At 32.2% G+C, this 12,523-nt stretch overlaps 2 protein-coding genes across 3 annotated transcripts; both read left to right on the forward strand.

Moving 5' to 3' along the window:
* The first annotated feature begins 6,183 nt into the window (after positions 1–6,183).
* On the forward strand, positions 6,184–10,327 carry LOC133830910 (uncharacterized). 2 transcript variants are annotated; one of them, XM_062261026.1, is made up of 4 exons: positions 6,184–7,910; positions 9,023–9,397; positions 9,484–9,703; positions 9,815–10,327. In XM_062261026.1, exons 2-4 carry the CDS (start codon positions 9,332–9,334, stop codon positions 9,832–9,834), a joined length of 306 nt encoding a protein of 101 aa, XP_062117010.1. In that variant the 5' UTR covers positions 6,184–7,910; positions 9,023–9,331; the 3' UTR covers positions 9,835–10,327. The 2 variants fall into 2 exon arrangements, with proteins under 2 accessions (XP_062117010.1, XP_062117009.1); XM_062261025.1 differs by lacking the exon at positions 6,184–7,910 and having other exon boundaries at positions 7,919–9,397; positions 9,484–10,327.
* Positions 10,328–11,203: 876 nt separating this feature from the next.
* Positions 11,204–12,225, forward strand: LOC133832607 (uncharacterized). Its single transcript, XM_062262926.1, has 2 exons — positions 11,204–11,606; positions 11,849–12,225. Exons 1-2 carry the CDS (start codon positions 11,204–11,206, stop codon positions 12,223–12,225), a joined length of 780 nt encoding a protein of 259 aa, XP_062118910.1.
* Positions 12,226–12,523: the final 298 nt, after the last annotated feature.

Here is a 12,523-nt window from a genome sequence, read left to right on the forward strand (position 1 = left end):
CAGAGTAGGGCAAGTTGCTTACCGTTTGGCACTGCCCCCAGCACTAGCCGAAATGCATAACGTCTTCCACATCTCAATGTTGCGTAAGTACGTGTCAAATCCCTCTCATGTTTTGAGTTATGAGCCGTTACAGCTGAAGCATGACTTGAGTTATGATGAACAGCCTGAGCGTGTTATTGAAAAGGGAATCAAGGAACTAAGATCCAAAAGGATTCCACTAGTAAGGTCCTGTGGAAGAATAGTACGAAACGAAAAGCAACATGGGAGTTGGAGGAAGATATGAGAGAAAGATACCCTGAATTATTTGGTAAGAAAGAATTTCGGGACGAAATTCCTTTTAAAGAGGGTATATTGTAGTGCACCAAAAAAAATATTATTAAATTTTGTGCTTTGCTTTATTAAATTGTTACGTGTTGTGAATTATTTTATTAATTTGTTTAAATTAATTGTTAGAATTGTTTGGTAGAATTTTGTGAAATTAATTGTCAATTGTTATTTTTTTATTTATTTTAAAATGTGAATAATTGCGTTTTGGTTGACTGCACTAAGGTGCATGGTAGGTAGTGATGCACCCTAGTTATTGAGTGTGTGCATGTGCATGGTTGCATGCTGCACTTGTGTAGAATTTTCTACACACTTTATAGTTTCCTTTTATTTAGATTTATTTAATTATTTAAATTGAAAAAAAAATAAAACAAAAAAGAAAGAGATTGGCTCGGACGTGTGTGCATAGTGGGAAAGGGGGGATTACATTCCTATTTTATTTGGGTGATTTTTAGTTAAAAATGGAAAAGGTATTGTCATCTTTATTTCCTACCAATTAAAATTAAATAAAAATTAAAAGAAAATAATCAAAAAGGGGAAACTTACCAATTATTTTCCTTAAGCTATTATGGGTAGATTAGAATAAAGAGGGAAGGAAAAAGAAAGAAGAGCATTATGCTCCATTGGTGCCGTCAGCCTAGAGAGAAGGAGAGAGGGAGAGAGGCGTGTTCTAGAGAGAGAAAGAGAGAAAGGAAGAAAAGAAAGGAGGAAGAAGAAGAAGGTCTTGGGAGGTCATAGGGTATTCAAGATTGATTTCTATTTGGGTGTTGATCAATTTGTGTTTTTTATTTTACAATCAAGAGAGGCTCGTTGTGAAGTTTGTCAATTTTGCTTTGCTTGGACCTGACGTAAGGAAGTTAGATAGAATTTTATTTGTTTATGCTATGAATGGTAAGATTGGCTTGTTTAAGGATAAATTATATATTTTAAAATGTACCGTGTGATATGATGTGTGAAATGATGTGATGATCTGATGATGAATGTAAGGAATCATGTATCTTTCCTTGGCTTTGATATGACTGAACTGAATGTATTTCTGTATGTTGTATGATATGTGTTTACCCAGAAAAGATTCACTTGATGACATTGCAAAATTAACGCGAACGTGAGATGCACGTGACTGTTTAAGTGGTTACATCCTGGTCGACCATCTACCAGAGGATAATTCGTACGACAGAGGGTATGTTTCATAGGCGACCAAAGTTGGTTGCAGTATATCAGATGGTTTCTAAATATATTTGATCTTGCATTTATGTAATAAGGGTAATTTCTATTATTATTCAGACATGTTTGTATTAAATATAATCAAGGCCCATCAACCCATAGGTAGATCCTTGAGCCTATAAATAAGACTCAAAGGGCTCATGAGAGGGATCTTTGGAGATTGGGAGAGAAAATCATTGTTCTTACATAATTCTTCGTATCTATTATTGAGCTTGTGAAACTTAGTAAACCCTCTTTTACTAATCGCAGGTTCTCTTTACATTAATAAGAACACTAAGTGGACGTAGGTCATTACCATCACTTAGGGTCGAACCACTATAAATCCTAGTGTCATTTATCTTCTTGACTTGAATTCATCTAATTTCTATTGTTTTATTTGACTCCATGTCGTTGACCAAATCAAGGGTCAACAATATGCAATGGTTGTTAGTGTGTTCAACGTGACACAACAAAGGGGTTACTAAGGATATGAAGACGTAACCCGAATTACTAAGGATATAAAGACGTAACTCATAGGGTGGATGCGCCGAGGTTATTCAAGGACCAGAGATATCCTGCTTACCTCAAGATGTGACATGGACAAGTTAGTGGGCCATGTTCACAAAGATACAATGATGATGATGGTTATAATAATTATGATTATGATTGTATAACGATGTATAAATATGAATATGTTTTGTTGTGTTTTACTTGTGTGTTATTTGTACTTCCTTACTAGGCTTTTAGCTCACCCCTTTACTTTCCCTTCCAGGTAGCAAATAGGATTTCTCTTTGGCATGCGTGATGATATGGGGAGTTCTATCGTCAGGGTGTGTTTGGCGTGGGGGCATCCTATGGACGAGAAACAATCAGTTTAAAACGCCATTTTCTACAGAATAATGTTATGTTTATTTTCAACTTTCAAAACTTATCAGTGGGACTTGAACTTTAATTATTTATATAATGTTGCAAGAAAACCCTTATTTTCCCTTTTAAACTATTGGTCCCAACTTGCATGTTTTAGCAAGGCCCCACTGGAATTTCTTTAATAAGTGACTTTTCTTCTATAAACTTATGAGTATGCAAATATTTTACAAAGTATTAGATTAAGGCGTTTTACAATTGGGCTCGGTGTAACGCCTAGCCAATTCTGGAAAACTGCACGATCCAGTAAGAAAAAAGGAAAAGAACCTGAGACTTCCTCAGTTGACGCTCGATTTGCAATGGTGGAAGAAAAATATCGTCAACAAGAAGAAATAATGAAACAATAGCAAGACATGGTCAAAGGACAAGAGGAAATGATGCGACAATTTATGGAACAGATGAAAGGACAATATAATGGCTTTGGAGGATCTTCTCATGCATCAATGCCAAACTATGGATCACCCTTAGATAAGGTGACACCATTTCATCAGGCATCACCGCAATCGCAACATCAACCTCTAGCACCATCGCCTCCATAACCAGAGGATGCACTTGTATTTATCCCCACTCCTGGATCAAATTAGGTTTAACTTTATCTTTCAAAAATCTAAATTCTTACACTTGTATAACATATTTATACATAAAAATTTACATATATGTGCATGATAAAATGATTAAAAGCAAATTTGCATTAGGGTTTATCACCAACATCCTTGGTATGGGATACATTCTGGTTACTAGTAGCACATACATCCATGGAGAAGACATAGGAGAATACTATCGCAGTGCAATTGAGTTTGCTGACCAACCTGATGCTCTAATTCTTAACCGATATTTATACGATCAAACAAGATATTGGGACTTTGATACATTGCCCCAAGTCGCTATTCATCTTCAATGGAGCGACAAAGGTAATTATTTTATGTAAGACTATTAAAATTTTCAAATACTTATTACATTATTAATTATTTGTTATGGCTTTATTAGGAGGTTGTGAAAAAAACTAGAAAGCAAGATGGAAAATAAGCTTCTCTACCATTAGCACCTCGAACACAAAAACTAGTTCCAAAATGAGCACCTAAGGCATCATTGTCACAAGAGGTGCAACAACCATCTCCATTGCTGACTAAGTTGAGACAAGTATATAAAATCGTCAATGACTAGCCTAAAAATGATTATATCATTGAAGTGTCCTTTGACTTTGATGTGTTTAGCCATGCTTATGAATACTTTCCTCTGTTTCAGGATGAAATACTTGAATTTTGTAGAAAGGAGATGATTGGACAATCATGCATTATCTTCTACATGAGTTATGCTCTATATGAAGTTAATAATATTTATTGTAAGGAATTTGTATTATTTAGCTTTCTTTTAACTTTTCTTTTTAATTAATTATATTTGTTGGGATTTTGTACCAGGAACTATTATTAGACAAGAAAAAGAGAGGATCGTTGTTGTTTATGAATCCGAATAAGGTTTTCACTTTCGTCACTCGTGAAGATATTCATGCTCAAACTTTATGTGATAGGAGGCTTTATTGCACGTCTAAAAAGCATGATTGGATAGTTATGCCTTATAACCATAGGTAAGTTTAATTTATATGCTTTTCATTGATAAAAAAAATAGAATCTAAAGTTAAAAACTTTGTAATGCTTGTTTTTTCAACAGGGGCATTTGATGTATTTTTATTATATCCCAATTCGCATTATTGTTGTTTTCTCGATCCTCTCAATGCACCATTAGATAACAGGACAGCCATCAAGAAGACCATTCATGATGCATTTGAGATGTATTTCACCAAAAGAATTAAAGCATGTAAAAATATTAACAAACGCCCAGCGGGAGTAATGTATTTCCAACCTATGGTATGTTTCTATTTGTATATAGATTTATGTATATATAAATAAGTTTATATATTTAATACTAAGATTTGTACATGTATCACCAATCTTTGTAGTGTCGTAAGAATGTGCATTATGAGGATGATGAAGAAGAATGTACTTATAAATACCCCTTATATCAACATTTATTGTCGAAACAGGTAACAATGAATACACAACTATATAATATTTTTTTTCTATATGTTTTTAATTTATTATTACTAATATAATTCTAATTAAAGTTTTATTTCTTTGTTTTTTTTCAATTCACCTCTAACAAATCATATACTACTCAATAAATTGACGAAGTTCGAGAAAAATGGGCGATGTCATTATTACAATTGGTTAGGGCAAAATGAAAGATGTTATAAGTTAGCTTACACATGTTAATGAGAAATTTAATTTTCTTTTGATTTTTTTTTTGCGTTTTTGCAATCTTTTCTTTTGAAATTTTAGAAATCTAACATATATAATATATTTTGGACACTCAGTGGAATATACTTATTTAAAGCAAAATGAAAAACGTAATTGCAATTTTTTTTTTTAAATTTAACTTTTAAGGGCACGCAAAGAGAGCCCTAAAAATATTATTTGAAGATACTCAATGGGATGTTTTAGGACACCCATTGTAAGCCTTAAAAACATTATTTTAGGGCACATAAAGAGAGCCCTAAACATTTTATTTAAAGACACTCAACGAGATCTTTTAGGACACACATTGCGAGCCCTAAAAACCTCACTTTTTATGCTCTCAAATAGAGGGCTCGCAAAATACATGCCTTAAAAATCATTTTTTGTAGTTGTGATAAACTCATAACCTTTCTCATATCCAACACTATAGAATCAACTATGTGTTATGAGTTTGCTATGTAATCTTGATAATTTGACATAAGTTTAATTCTATGCATATTTAGATTTAGTCCCAACAAGTGTTATCAAGAGCATTGCTTTATATTAGATTATTAAGATTCATCATATTGGTTGTGATTATTGAATTCTATCTTTATACACATTTTTTAAGTTTCTTTTTCGAATCATATGGTTTCATTTATATATTTTTTCATTAATCATGATTATATGATCATTGTTAAATTGATAAAAGATTATAAAATATATATAATGTTCCAATTTTTGTTAATTTTTTTTTTTTTCAATTTCGATTATTCTAATATATATGTTTATTTTTTGGATTGGCATGCATTTTTGGCATAACCGTATTGTTAGTTCTCCTTAGAATTATTGTGTTGATGTTTATATCATTTTGTACAATATATATTTGATTATTTATGTATGTGGTTTGTCGCCGATTAATTTGGGGCCGTTCGGTAACTATTAAAGAAATAGTTTTTAGTTTTTAATTAAAAATATGAAAATATAGTTAGAAAACACTTTCGGCAATTCACTTTTATTTTATTTAAAATAAAAATAAAATAAATTTTTGAAAACATAATTAGGAATATATTCATTTGGTACCCTGTGTTTTTGTAAAGTATCATTTTGATATTCTCTGTTTTTAATAATGCTCATATAGTATCCTATATTTTAAAATCGTACATATTTAGTACCCTAAACTCAGATTTGATCAATTTTATCAAACTGCTGTCAATTATGTAAGTTATCAATTTAAATTTAATTACATAATTATATATAACTAATAACAGTTTGATCATATTGATAAAATTTTATCTATTAAATCTGAGTTTAGGGTACCAAATATGTACGATTTTAAAATATAGGGTAACATATGAGAATTATTGAAAACAAAAGGTACCAAAAGATACTTTGCAAAAACACATGTTAACAAATGATTATATTCCGAACATAATTTGATGCTTTGAACATTTTTAAAACGCATTTAAATTCATTCTCTCGTCGTCCTCACGCAGCCGAGCACACCAATGGCGATTTCTTCGTCAAACTTTCTAGCTTCTACTCTCCACTCCGATTTCTTCAGATAAGATTATCATCTCATTCTCTTGGCTCCATGATCTATTCATCACTTTCTCTCTCGCTCTATGATTTTGGATCATTTTCTGTCATTTTCACTCTCTAACGTGTTTTATATATTCTTAATTCTTGTTTTTATTAATGATTTAGGTTACTCACATTCTCTACGTATGAGCTTGTGTTTCTCTATGCTTCTGATTTTTGATGTTTTGTTTTTATATTGTTTGTGTTTTTTTATATTTTTTTGGTTTCGTTATGATTAGCAAACTTGCATCCCTTGTTTTTTGCGCTCTTAACTACTTCAACATGTTTGGTTTAGTGTCTGTTGAGAGGGTTTTGATTGGTTAGCTGAGTCCTGATTTGAAACTTTTAAGGGGCTTATATAGATAGGATGTGGATCATGTGATCATGTTTGATGTTTTGTTATCAAGCAATTGTGTAATTTGTCAACAAGGATGGAGCTAGTATATGAAAAAAAAAATTGAGGAATAAGATTAAATTTTCTTTACCAATGTAGGCTTCCCATCTTTATGTTGAATTTGAATACTAGAGAAGTATCAAACTTTTAACTTTATGTTTTGAAGAAATTGTCAAAGAGTGATGAACTTGGAGATGTTAGTCTATGGTAGTATAATTTAAGAAGCAAGTTTTCCTTTTGGGCTAGTTATCTAAAATGGCAGAGAATTCTTAAGAATATAAACGATAGTCATGGCTGTAAATGCAAATCTATGCTGATCCAATCCTTGGTGTTTGTAGTTTCATATTTATTGTTTTTCAATTCCAGGGTACTGACCGTATAAATAGTAGAGGGACTAGAGTTAGATCCAAGTATTCTATTATGTACTTTAGGTTCAAGTACTCTGTCTGTTTCTCAAGTGAACTTGCTATTTCTTTTCTTCATTATTTGGAAATTAACCACGGTGGATTATGGTAAGAGAAGAGTATATAATTATCTTTTAATTATGTTTTTTATAGATTATTTTATAAGCCAGTTCAATTAAAGGATGTGTCTCAAATATTGTGTATATATATTTTAGCATGAGTTCTGGCTTATCGAGAAATTATGCAGAAGCTTGTTGACCTGATTGGAATCACATCCATTATGGAGTAATAGATGTATATTGCGTTTTACTCTTTCTTGATGTTTAATAACTTCATTTTTTTTGTCTTCTCTGTTTTGATATGACTTAACATTAGACAACCTTTAGACTTTTTATTACCACAACTCTTTATTATAGAAAAACTCTTCTAATTGACACATGTATTAATTTATATAGAATGGAATATTGATTCAAGGCTACTTGACTAGATTTTTATAAGTTTACCAAGATAGGCTTCCCATCTTTATGTTGATATTGAATACTAGAGAAGTATCAAACTTTTAACTTATATTGAGTACTAGAGAAGTATCAAACTTTTAACTTATCATTTCTCTAGTTAAAACTTTTAACTAGAGAAGTATCATTATGGAGGATATTGTTTAATGACATGATGGTTTTGAAGGAATTTCTTGAACAATAAATTAATCTGTTCATTTACTTTCTTTTGCAGAGAAAGATTACACTATGATATATAAGAATCAGATGTAGTTTTAGAAGTGTGAAGAGAGTAGCTTTTGGGCCTTATCACTAGGTATTATACTCATAGTCTCTTGATTGTCTACTGAACATCTTTGAATGTTTAAATCTATATGTATATGTGTGTGAAGAGTTTCCACTATTTTTCTTTTATGTCATAATTGGTAAAGTAGATTGTATTTCTGATATGGTGGGTTTTATTTGCTTTGGGTTTGCTTTTTTTCATAATTTATTTATGCATGTTGGATTGACATGCGCGACTTTTATGCATACAAATTAATTAGTAGCTAATGAAACTGTAAATTTAATGGATATTTTTTAGCGGAAGTAGGGTCTTGGGATTTAGGAACGGTTTGAAATTTTAATTTTTTTTATAAAAAGGAACCCTTGGTCATAAAAGTGATGGTTCTTGGATTGGGAAATATGGGTAGTGATTATGTTACTACGATCCATGAAATCAATGTGGCTTGTCAATGAGAATTTTTTTTTTTACTGTATGCTTTCATTTGAGTTGTGTTCTGACTATAGTGTTCGATCTAACAGGGATAATTTGTTATGGGTTCCAGTTAAATTAATTAAAATTCATCTACTTACTGACCATTGTGTAATTTCTTTCCCCCTTTGTTTTGTTAAAATGTGTGAATTGATGGTAGTTTCTTCTGGTTTACAGAAGATCTATCTAGCTTATATGATGTGTTGGTCTAAATAGGAGTTGGCCCCAAAATAAGTGGGGAGAAAGAAAGATTAAATTCTTCAAATCACATCAAATACTATAAGAAACCACCTTTGCCAATATTTTACTTATATTATTCTATCTCTTCTCTTTTTTTCTATTTTCTTTTTTTAACTATCATATCCTTTTCCATTGCATACAGTCGTCAGCAAGAATCAAACGCATAAATATTTGTATATATATATATATATTATCTTGTTTGCCCCCACAAGTTAACTGGAGTAGTCTTGGATTATGGCCTTGTGTTTTCCATTTCTCATGACCCTTTCCCTAGCTATAACTAGAGTATATTTGTTTGTGATATTTAATGATCTTCATCATGTGTCATGTAAGTTTGTAGCTTGTCATTTATATGGCTGCTTACTTGGTTTTTCTTTAGGAATAGTCTTGTATTTGCATTTCGAATTCTTATTGAATCCTTAGCTCTTACATAGATGGCAGGTGTTGATAATGAAGTTCTCATTATTGAGAATAATGATGAGGCTTTTTGTTTGGACTCAGACATGAAGAAATTTTGATTTTGTTTGGACTCAAAGACATGAAGAAATTTTGATTGAACTTATGGAAGAAGTTTTAAAGGAAAATAGGAATACCACAACCTTTACAAAGCAATCAAGGAAACGTATAAAAGAAGAGTTTTGTGCATAAGCAAAAAGAAATTACGGTGATATCCAATTAAGGAACAAATGCAATCAATTAAAGCAAAAGCATAAGGATTTTAAGAATATACTGATGAGACTAGTATGAGACACACTGTAGTGACAGGACAAGTTAGTGCGACTGATGAAGTTTGGGATAGACTTATTCGGGTAAAAATTATTTAAAATGGATTTTATGCTTGTTTTATTTTAATAGGTTTTGGTATATTTTATCCTTATAATTTCATTTTATGTAGGTTAACAAGTCTGCTAAAAGATTTAGAAAGATAGGCTGTATCTTTTATGAGAAATTATGCACTATCTTTGGTGATACTATTGCAACTGGTTCCAATGCTCATCCTTCAACTCGAAGTCCTTCTAATGATGAAGATAATGATGATGATGATGATGCAGCGTTGATAACTCCTTCTAGGAATGAAGAAAGTAGTTTTGATGAGGATGGTAGCAAAAGAAGAGGTACATTTGATAACTCCATTTTAGTGACGTTTTAGAATGTGTTTTTGTAGTAATCTTGAGTCTTTATGTTTGTATTGTGCAAGATTACGTTTCTGTTTGTCTTTGTTGTAGGTCGGTGCATTGAATCGTGAGTTAAATGCTAAAAGAAGAGGAAATGGTGGAAAAAATTGAGCTTTTGGTGATTGTATGACTCAAATCGGTGCTAAGGATGAATTATAATAAGTTTTTGATGAAGGAAGGATGTCAAAAGGTTAGAATCTGAAAAAAAAAAATAGAATGCCGTCACCGCCACTCTAGCAAAGCCAGAGGCTGAAGGTTTACTGAAAGGAATTAGAGTAGCGACTTGGTCAATAGAGTCACGACGCTAGTGGAAGTCAGAGGTGAACCCAGGAGGGCATCAACACACGGGCCGCAGTTGGGGTTTAGAGAGTCACGGCGTCTAAAGACCTACTTAGACTTTGAAGGGCCTTAAAAATGACACGGGTTGTGACCTAGGAAATGCCAAGTTGTGGCCTACCTATGTAAAAAAGAAATTCGTGTTTTTTCTTAGTATAAATTCAGACTTTATGTTTAATTACAGTGAGGTCAGATTTTAATTACAAGTTTAGAGATTTATTTTGATTATGAGATTAGTTTTTTTGCACTTTCATACTATTTATTTCTTCTTCAATTCTTTGAATTTTATGTTTCTGAATAATTATTTTGTTGTTTTAGTCATGTCTGATATGAACTAGACACTTCTATCTAGGGTTTAATGTAGTCATTTGGATTTCTATTTAATCTTATTATAATGTTTCATTGATTCTTCTTCTTTATTATAATCTATATAATGTTTGCTTAATGTTAGTAAATACTTGATCGATATTTGATTACTTTATGATTTTGATTCAAAATTTGAAATATGAGAATTGAATGTGTTATCGTTATATAGATATATGTTACATATTTGACGAAAGTATATGTATGACTCAGTGTAGTAATTAGGTTTCTATGTTTAATGTCTGCTATATGCTTAAGTTTATCACAGAGATGTAGAAAACCTACATATAGGTTGAGATTTTATATCTTGAAAAAGAATAGGAATCGATTTATGTTAACCATAGAATAAAAAGCTGATGAAGTTAACATCCTAGGTTTTTAATTATTGAATCAATCTTTATTTTTGCAAAGTTTATTTAAATTTTAAGTCTTAGTTTAAAAATCACTCTATTTTTTATAGTCGAATAGAAATTTAAAAGCATTTATTGATAATTGGTTGATAGTCCTTGTGCGAACGATACTTTATTTACTATCTATATTACTTGAATCGATTACGTATATTTGCGTATCATATTTTCGCGATCAAGTTTTTGGCGCTGTTGCCGAGAACTTAATATCCAATATCAAAATTAATTGTTTTTTGTTCTAATTTAGTTTTTATATTTTACACTAATTCGGATCGAGGTTGAATTGTGTTTCAGGAATTATTGGCATATGCAGGGAAGTAAACAAAAGGAACTCATGCCGGTAGATCTTGAAATTGAAAGAAGGTTGGATTTTTCCATGGCTGTAAATCAAGGGAATGCAATAAATCATGCTGCCAATGATGTCGAAGGGGCAGTAGCTGCTGAGGTCCCTGCTGATCAAGGGGCTAGAAGTTTAAGAGATTATGTACTCCCAATTGTTACGGGAGTGCATTCATGCATCAAACCTTCATCAATTGATGCGAATAATTTTGAGATTAAGCCAGCTGTTTTGCAAATGGTCCAATCTTCTGTTCAGTTTGGAGGCTTGCCTACAGAAGACCCTAACTTACACATAGCTAATTTTTTAGAGCTTTGTGCGACCTTTAAACTGAATGGAGTGAGCGATGACACGATAAGGTTGAGCTTATTTTCATTTTCACTAAGGGACCGAGCAAAGAGTTGGTTGATTTCCCTATAGGCTAGCTCTATTACCACATGAGAGGAGCTGGCTAAAAGTTCCTTGCAAAATTCTTTCCTCCATCCAAAGCTGCACGGTTGAGAGGGGAGATTAATAATTTATGCCAGATGGAGAGAGAGTCATTGTATGATGCATGGGAAATATTTAAAGAGTTTTTAAGGAAGTGTCCACATCATGGTATAGAGAAGTGGATGCTAGTCCATAATTTTTACAATGGGTTAGGTGGTACAACTTGCACTATCATAGATACAGCAGCAGGAGGGGAATTTATGAGCAAGAGTGCCAACGAAGCTTATGATCTACTAGAAGAGATGGCCATGAACAATTACCAGTGGCCTATTGAGAGAGAAAATACAAAGAATGTGGCTGGGATGATTGAATTAGATGTCATCTCAATGCTTACAACTCAAGTGGCATCCTTGGCGAAACAACTACAACAGAATAACTTCACAGCTCAAGCCATGCAATTACAAAGTGTGTGTGAAATATGTGGAATGGCGCATCCACCTAACAAGTGTCCTGCAATGGATTTAAATAATTTTCCTATGGAACAAGTTCAAGCCATAAGAAATAGCCAAAGACCAGCCAATAACCCATAATCCATGTTCTACAATCAAAGGTGGCAGAATCACCCTAACTTGTCTTGGAAAAATAATCAAGGAGCACAACCACCATACCCACAAAATCAAAAACCATATCCACCTCATCAATCAATATATGGGCTAAATCGTTGACCGTATTATGATCCTCGCCAAGCAAAGTCACAACACCCACCACTGCATCCTCACATCAACATTCCTTTTGCCGAAGTACTTGAACAAATGCCAAGTTATGTAAAATTTATTAAGGAGATCCTATCAAAGAAAAGGAAATTATAGGATTATGAGATAGTGACAC

Source organism: Humulus lupulus, chromosome 4 (assembly GCF_963169125.1).
Source record: "Humulus lupulus chromosome 4, drHumLupu1.1, whole genome shotgun sequence".
In the NCBI taxonomy this organism is placed as follows: Eukaryota; Viridiplantae; Streptophyta; class Magnoliopsida; order Rosales; family Cannabaceae; genus Humulus; species Humulus lupulus.